The sequence below is a fragment of the Crinia signifera genome, chromosome 7 (genome assembly GCF_055691185.1).
Source record: "Crinia signifera chromosome 7, ASM5569118v1, whole genome shotgun sequence".
Taxonomy (NCBI): Eukaryota; Metazoa; Chordata; class Amphibia; order Anura; family Myobatrachidae; genus Crinia; species Crinia signifera.
The window spans coordinates 165,416,278-165,425,685 of record NC_139223.1 but is presented as its reverse complement, the minus strand read 5'-3'; the positions used below and the strand labels follow the sequence as shown (position 1 = coordinate 165,425,685).

At 46.3% G+C, this 9,408-nt stretch overlaps 1 protein-coding gene across 1 annotated transcript in view; it reads left to right on the top strand.

Moving 5' to 3' along the window:
• The first annotated feature begins 2,380 nt into the window (after positions 1-2,380).
• Positions 2,381-9,408, top strand: part of PTH2R (parathyroid hormone 2 receptor) — a 188,715-nt gene continuing 181,687 nt past the window's right edge. The window contains exon 1 of the mRNA XM_083154236.1: positions 2,381-2,917. Within this exon, the coding sequence (XP_083010362.1) occupies positions 2,846-2,917 (72 nt within the window). The 5' untranslated portion in view covers positions 2,381-2,845. The remainder of the gene's footprint in view (positions 2,918-9,408) is intronic.

The following is a 9,408-nucleotide window of genomic DNA, read 5'->3' as shown; positions in this document are numbered from 1 at the left end:
TCGATGGGAAGGGCTGCATTAACCTCATTGTAGGTCCTGGGCACAACAGTGCACTGGGGCCCGTAATCATCCATTAACGAGAACACATTCCAAAAAAATTCATAACTCCTTCCAATGTCCAGTGATTAGCTGCCAATACCCTGATTTGTGGATACATCTATCCATCCACCAATCGACATGCTGACACAGAGGCGTACCTAGATAATCGTGGGCCCCATAGCAAAAGATTGTAAGGGCCCCTTATTTAGCAACTGATGGTGATAAATGTATGTAAATCATATACTTAGACGGCAAAGATGGGCCCCCTTCAGCTCTGGGCCCCATAGCAGCTGCACCCCTTGCAGCTATGGTAGTTACGCCTTTGTGCTGACAGCCAATCTCTATCAGGACATTGATACCTGTCTTCCCTTATTGTGTGATATCACAGTGAGACTGGCCATGTAACGCGAAAAACCCAATGCATGTCGAACTAATATGGGTCAGCCCAATGACCCATACCCGTGGGCCAGCCTTACCCTGTGCTGTGTACGCTGTTATAACTGTATCTTATAGTGTGTATGCTGTTATAACTGTACCTTATAGTCTGTACGCTGTTATAACTGTGCCATATAGTGTATACGCTGTTATAACTGTACCTTATAGCGAGTACGCTGTTATAACTGTACCATATAGTGTGTACGCTGTTATAACTGTACCTTATAGCGAGTACGCTGTTATAACTGTACCATATAGTGTGTACGCTGTTATAACTGTACCTTATAGCGTGTACGCTGTTATAACTGTACCTTATAGTCTGTACGCTGTTATAACTGTGCCATATAGTGTATACGCTGTTATAACTGTACCTTATAGCGTGTACGCTGTTATAACTGTACCTTATAGCGTGTACGCTGTTATAACTGTGCCATATAGTGTGTACGCTGTTATAACTGTACCTTATAGTGTGTACGCTGTTATAACTGTACCTTATAGTGTGTACGCTGTTATAACTGTACCATATAGTGTGTACACTGTAATAACTGTACCTTATAGTGTGTGCGCTGTTATAACTGTACCTTATAGTGTGTGCGCTGTTATAACTGTACCTTATGATGTGTACGCTGTTACATACCTCCCAACAGTCCCGATTTTATCGGGACAGTCCCGATTGTCAGGGCCTGTCCCAATGTCCCACCCGCGGGCGTCAGTGTTCCGCGGTGTGGGGGGGCTGTTGGGAGTCCCCCCTGTCAGCTGCTAAGCAGCGGGGAATAAACGCTGTGCGCATGCGCACAGCATCTATTCCCGCAGCCAGGGGACTGGGGGCATTGCTAGAGGCTCACAGAGCCTCTGGGTCATGCCCCCATAGCGGCAAAATGGGGGCATGGCCTCGCGGAAGAGTCACGAGTATAGACCACGCCCCCAAATTAGGCCACGCCCCCACAAAAAAAACAAAAAAAACATTTTGGCGCGCCTCCAGCGCGCAGGAGCATCGTCCCGCCTGCAGGACCTTCAAAAGTGGGGAGGTATGCTGTTATAACTGTACCTTATAGCGTGTACGCTGTTATAACTGTACCTTATGATGTGTACGCTGTTATAACTGTACCTTATAGTGTGTGCGCTGTTATAACTGTACCTTATAATGTGTACACTGTTATAACTGTACCTTATAGCGTGTACGCTGTTATAACTGTACCTTATAGCGAGTACGCTGTTATAACTGTACCATATAGTGTGTACGCTGTTATAACTGTACCATATAGTGTGTACGCTGTTATAACTGTACCTTATAGTGTGTGTGCTGTTATAACTGTACCCAGTGGTCGAAGTGGGGCGGTATACGGGGGTATGCCATACCGCCACTTTAATCTGAAGATTAAAAAAAAAAGTTTTTTTTCCCCCTCAGGATGCTCTCTGATCACTCAGCAGCACATATTGTGCTTTTGTAATACCCCTGTACAACGGGGCAGTCTGGCAGGGGACGTTGATGGACAGGGGGGTGTCCGAAGGTGCGCACTATATTCACTCTTTACTTTTCCATACCCCCACTTCAAAATTTCCGCTTCGACCACTGACTGTACCTTATAATGTGTACACTGTTATAACTGTACCTTATAGCGTGTACGCTGTTATAACTGTACCTTATAGCATATACGCTGTTATAACTGTACCTTATAGCGAGTACTCTGTTATAACTGTACCATATAGCGTGTACGCTGTTATAACTGTACCTTATAGCGAGTACTCTGTTATAACTGTCCTTTGCAGTATGATCAATGTCTCTGAATAGGAATCAGAAGGGGGGGGGGGTTACTGAAGATGTTGGGACGGTTTGCTGTAAGAGGGGGCACCTGCTGCTCTTGTAATCTGTATTCCCAGCAGGCTTGGAGGGATTGGCAGCAGAGAGGGGCATCACACCCTGATCATTAGGATAACAGAGCATCCTACATCTCTTCTCTGGCTGTACTGACGGAGGAGATTCTGCTGCAGCTGATGTGACATGGTATTGGTAGGCAACCGGGGGAAGGAGGAACCCTACTACAAAACCAATGCTTCTGCAGCTTCGCTCTGGCTGCTGGGGTCTGCAGAAACATTCGCTGCAGCCCAGCAATAAATATGCCACGAGATGACATGGAATGCATTGGGAATGGCAAAGAGGGGGCAAGAGAAATGGTCTCATCCAGCCCAGATAAAGTTATAGAACAACCTCTGTAAGGACTGAGAGTGAATGAGCCCATGTGGACCTGAGTGGGAACGCACAGAGAGTGCCTGGATTTGGGATATTAACCCTCTGTTTTGTATTGCAAACTTTGGAGAGTGACGGAATAATATATTTTTGGGGGTGGAACCTGTTTTAAAATAAATACAGATGGCAACATATTTATTCCGGTATGTCTTGGGGATGACGGTGGCATTACATGACGTACTGGTCCGAGCTCAGGTAAGAGGGCATTAACTAACCCGCTGGTATTGAGCTCATTGTGCATGAAGTATATGATTTGGTTATTGTTGGCAGAAAACCTTTTACAATGATTGTGTTATTATAATAGGACATGTGTAGCTTATATATTATACTATATGTGTAGTTTATATATAATAGTATTAGTAAGTCCTCTCGAAGCAAAAGCTTCGAAAGCTAGTCTGCTACCTTATGTGTTGTGCATGTGTGAGAAAGAGATGTAGTTTCACTCTCTGCCAGTGTTTCAGAGATTCACGGACACTAGAGATATGTATATATAGATGATATGTGTAGTCTAAATATAATGTATACATGTTGTTTGTTTCTGTTATTATACCAGTACTATTGTTATGATGTTTTTTTATATTATAATAGTATATATATATATATATATATATATATATATATATATATATATGTACATATATATATTTGTACATATATATATTGTACATGTGTAGTTCATATACAATGTTCAGTATATGTATAGTTTATATGTAACAGAATATGTGCAGTATATATATATATATATATATATATATATATATATATATATATATATAATGTATTTGTGTAGTTTTTAGATACTGTAATAGTATATGTGTTGCATATATATATATATATATATATATATATATATATATATATATATATATATATATATATATATATATAATGTATATGTGTAGTTTCTATATACTGTAATAGTATATGTGTAGTTTATATATAATGATATTGTTTGTTTCTGTTATTATTGCCAGTAGTACTGTTACAATGTATTTGTTATTATAGTAGTGTATGTGTAGTTTATACAGTATATAATCTGTTATTATTGCCAGTAGTACTGTTACAATGGCATATATTCAATGCCGTGGGCGTGCAGTGACTGCGAGCAGGACTTTTTGCTCGCAGTCACCGCTCACCCTGTCAGTATTCAACTGACCCCCCCTCATTCGCAAATTCCCCCTCGCTCCGTTTTTTGAGCGAGGGGGAATTTGCGAATGTGCCTCCAAAAGCTGCGAGAGCCGAGGCTAATTACAGCGAGTTTGCTGCACTAGCCGCGGCTCTCGCAGTTTAGGGGAATCCTCGCAGTTCTGTGACTGCGAGGATTCCCCCGGAACATTGCATAGTGCGAGCGAACCCAAAGCGTGGCGAGCGCAGCGAGCCCGCGAGGGGCGGCGGTACGCGTCCTCCGACCTTTTCATACCCCCACTATCCACGTCGGCGTGGAGTTGAGAATAGATTAGTGTGGCGAGCGCAGCGAGCCACCGAGCCCGAAGCTTGGCGAGCGCAGCGTGCCCCGCGAGGGGACGCGGATACCTTTACAGGTAAACGCGTCCCTTCACGGGCTTCACAGGTATCCGCGTCCGCTCGCCACGCTTCGGGCTCGGTGGCTCGCTGCGCTCGCCACACTATTCTATTCTCATCTCCACGCCGACGTGGATAGTGGGGGTATGAAAAGGTCGGAGGACGCGTACCGCTGTGCTCGCCAAGCTTCGGGTTCGCGTTGATCGTGGGGTGGCGTAAACTACTTTTGGGGGGACATTTTACTGTTCAGGGGTGTTTTGGGGGGTTTATGGCCCATTTACCATTGTTCCCTATGATGATTTGGGTAAATTGAGCCATTTAACATTGTTTCCTATGGGAAATCGGGGGCATCGCGGGTAAATTGAGGCATTTAACATTGTTCCCTATGGGGAAATCGCGGGCATCGCGTCACTACCATCGCACCCGATTTTTTTAGTGCATGCGATGGCCGCGATGCCCCCGATTTTTACTCACGATGCCCACGATCATGATCGTTGTGGCCGTGCTAGTAAACAAGTACCAAAGTGTTTTCTTCATATGTTTCTTCATTGTGTGGTTAGATGCAATCATGTGCTGAGTGTGGCAGTTTAATATAATATAGTAATAAAGCATTTAGGGTTCTATATACACTTAAGGTCCCTACATACGCAGAGATGTGTGCCAGAGATACATAACGGGAGATTCAGCACAAGAGATTTCACTCTTGTGGCTCATTTCAGACAATGAGCCACATACAGAGAGATTTGTGTCAGAGATTCAAATTGGGAGATTCAGCACGGGAGATTTCAAATCTGTCACAGAAAGTGAAGTAAACACTGCACTTCATCACAAAAATGTTATTATTACTAAACACATCTAGCACATAACTAATGTCTTCTTTAATAAGTATTCTTTCACCTCCCCCTAATATTGCCCCCCCCCCCCCCCTCCCAAAAAAAAATGTAATCATGGTGGCTAGTGGTTCCCCCAGAACCGACCCCCCCCCCCCCATATGTCAACTTTTAAACGTTGGTGGTACAGTGGGAACGGACATAAAAAAAATACTTACCAAGTCCGGGGTCCAGCGTCTTGTCCTGTCATACAGACAATGATTTTGTAAAATAAAAAAATGGCATGGGGTCCCCCCCCCCCCAGGCATGACCAGCCCCGGGCTTTTTGAGTGGTCCTGGTTCCCATAATCCAGAGGACAAAGTGCGTGGGGTCCCCCGGATCTTGGGGACCATCACCAGGCTCTTGAGCTGGCCCTGGTTTCCAAAATACGGGGCACAAAATGAATAGGGGTCCCCCATATTTTGGAGACCAGCACCAGGCTCCACTAGCAGGGGGTGTAATGCCATAGCCAGGGGACACGCTTGATGGTGTCCAGTGGCCAAAGCATTACCCACCCTAACTAGTCAGCCCAGGCCGGGAGTTTTTGGGGAGGTGGGGACCCCCCAAATAAGGGAGTCCCCCCTCTCCAGGGCACCCCAGGCCTGGGCTGCAGCCCGGGGCTATCTCCTGCACCCCTGGGCGGTGGGTGCAGGGTTGATAGCTTAACAGTAATATTGTCTTTTACAGTAGGACTACAGGTCCCAGCAAGCCTGCCCCACATGCTGGCACTTGGGAGAACCACAGGTACCAGCATGTGGGGCATTAAAGGCCAGTCGGTACCTATAGCCCCCCTGTAAAGGAAATATTAAAATAAAACAAAACACAGATGTTTTAGTATTTTATTAACTGCATCTGGTCTTCACCCAGGGGGGCTCCTGCCCCCCCCCCCCCCCCCCAGGGCTTCTGCGGTGTCTTCACCTGGGGGCAGCGGCCCCCTAAGCTCTTTTGCATGGCCGCCGCCTCCCAGGGCTTCTGCCTCTTCATCTGTGTTCTTCACCTGGGGGCGGCGGCCTTTTAAGCTCTTTTGCATTGGCCGCGCCTCCCAGGACTTCGGGAGCTCTTCTCTCCTCCTCCGCCGTCGGACTGACTGCCCCTACCCTGTCTCGAGCTGGCTAATATAGCCAGCTCGAGGGGGCGGGGCAATGACGCGGCAAGCCGTGATTGGTTGGCCGCGGCCATTTTGAAATGTGATTTTTTTTTTTTTTTTTTACATTTACTCCCGATGCCGCCGCGCTGCCGCCCCGCTGCTGCCGAGAGGAGAGGAGAGGAGAGGTGAGGTGGGGGTGGCGATGGGTGCTACTGCTGGTGGGGGAGGGGGGTCAGGGGTGGCGGTGGTGGCAGGGGTGGCGGCGGCGGGTTCTGCGGCGTCCGCAGTCGCTCGCCCTGCTCATCTGCCCGCAGCCACACATGCGGGAGATGAGCAGGAGCTTTCTGAGCGACTGCTCTGAATTGAACAGCCCGTCCGTTCTGAATCTATGACAGATTCAGAACGGCGGGTGCGCGCATGTAAATCGCTGTGTGGGCTATTAGAATGTTAGAATCGCTCAGAAAATGCCTGAATATCGTGCTGTATGTGGGGCCCTTAAGACTTGGAGAGAGATGTGGAGAGAGATAAACTAGCAACCCATCAGCTACTGCCATTTTTGAATCACAGCCTGTAGCATGTCAGGTATGAGCCTGATTGGCTGGTAATGTACGTTATCTCCTTCCACTTTATCTCTCTCAATGGCTTAGTAAACTGTCGTGGGACAGTCTCATTTTTCTGGGACTGTCCTGCTGTCCCACCTGCATGCTACAGTGTCCTGTGGTTGGGGGAGTTGGGAGGAACCTGGAGGTGGGGCTTCAAGGGTGTCTATGCTCCTTGTTCCTGGGAACTTTGGGAGGCGGGGGGGGGGGGGGGATAAAAAAATATATATATTTGGTTATGCTGTGCCATCGATGTAAGGAAACCATCTGGTTCTCCCCCTATCAATGGCAAAAGTACTCTAAAACATCAATGATTATCAGGGCTGGCGCCACCACTAGGCGTTTTTAGGCCACTGGAGGGCGGTAGTGAGCTGCAGGAGGAGCAACAGGAAGGGTTCCGCCGGCGCCGAGGAGAGCAGGAGGAGGAAAGCACCTGGGGGCAGGTGAGTGAGCCTACCCCCGGCCTTGAAGCCTGCCCATGTATAGCGCCCGCACTGACACCCCTGGAGCTGCGGTCATCGCCGCATCTCTAAACGCCTCACCCCCATGGAGCCAGATGCTGAGGCCGCATCTCCCTCCAACAAATCCCACCGATGGAGCGTAGCGACGGCGGCCGCACTGACCTCCCTGGAGCCCGCATGGAGCTGCAGCCACCGCCGCATCTCCCTCCACCAACCCCCTCCCCCCTCTGGAGCGGGTTAGGTCTGGGTGGCGGGGCGACCCCCCCCAATCTGGGGTGCTTCGGGGCCTTGCACCAGCCCTGATGATTATGAATCATCAATGCCCATTTCTAGCTGGGCATGTACCCACAGTGACAAAAACAGGAGTGGCTCACAATTGTGGCTTTTCCTCAAAGACACACCCCTTTTGTAGAGGCCACGCCACTTTTGTGAAGGCCATGCCCCTTTTGTGAAGGCCATGACCCTTTTGGGTGCAATTGGTTTTAAATATGCCCTACAAAGAGTTGGGAGGTATGGAATAATACAGTGGAAATATTTTGTATTTACTGGTAAATATCAGACATAGTGGTAATAAAACAAACCTCCAAGTGATGCCCCAATCAAGGGGCTGCCTTAGGCATCTGCCTCAAATGCCTCATGTTCTAATGGGAAATCCACCACAAAAGATTATAATAATATCAATAACGACTTTATTAAAATTACTTTTACTCCCTCACTTATTGTGTTTGAGCAATTGCTATCTAAGGTTCTCTATACAGTTGATGCAGTCACATCTGGTCCCAAATCCTGCACCAATTGTACCACATTACAAAAATAATTGACCCTGATTTTCCCAGATCTTCTGATAACATAAAATGCAAATTTTAAAATATATTGCAAAATGGAATTCTGGGAAATGATAAAACAAAAGCAGAATTGGAAGACTTTACTGTCAGAACCGCATTGGTCTGCAAAGTGACTTTGATCTGTGCTGAATTTGCTCTCTCCTTTACAAGCGAATCATGGATTGAAGTAATAATACAATGTTCAACTTATTGAGAAACTTTACCCTGCAGTTCTGCTGACGTACACAAGGGGGAGCTAGTTTACTGAAAAACTGGCACTTGCTATACTGTACTGTACATAATTCATTTTACAAATGACATTATTAGCGCTACGATGGCTTCGCTGTACAGTAGTAGGACGACTGTAGTGTAAATAATGCATTTCAACTTGAATGTATTGCTGGCAAACTAATGATATGCGGTATCTGGCCTCATTATTTTAATCATATGGATCAGATGACAATTCTTTTATTCTTTAGAAAAAGGAGACTCAGAATCAGATGTTTTTCTATTGCTTTCTAGAAGCAAATCCAGATTTCAGTGCTCAAATGTTGCATTGTGGTGAATACTAAATAAGTAGTATTATAAGACAATAAGCATGAGAAGCTCCAAAAGATGGGAGTTCTATTGAAGATGGGAGGTTGTTATAGGCAACCATTGAGATTCTATCTATTGTCTATTTTGCTAAATAAATAAGTAGATGATCTTGATTGGTTACCCATAACAACACTTCATTTTCAATAGAGATCCCATCTTAGTAGTAAAAAAATGTCAGAGGGGTAAATTTACTAAAATGTGGGTGGATCTGATTGGTTGCTTTTTTGTGCCCACCCCCCTGTCGGAGTATCAGCGTCCGGGATTCCGATGTTGGTATTATGACCGTTGGAATCTTGACTGCCGGACTGGCATACCAACCCATTCTCACCCTACCCCCTGCTAAGGTTACCACCTAGGACCTTTAATTCCGGACACATGTTAATTACACAGGTTCTGTGGCAGTTTAAAATCAGGTGAAGTGGAGTCTTGAAGTCAGCCAGCCACAGAACCTGTGTAATTAATATGTGTCCGGAATTAGGTGGTAACCCTACCCCCTGCAGTGTGTGGACTTCCATATGCTCACCGGTGACGTGTCCCCGCCTGGGGAGTTAAGTCATTACTGGCATACGAACATGGATTTCGGAGTTATCTGCCGTGGTGAGAGTCTGTGGTTATTAAGGGAGTTTGGGCATAGGGTAAGGTTGGTTATATGGATACAGCATACAGCCAGCACCGTTAATTGCCTGCACTGGATATATATTACCATATATATGCACTGTATATATAT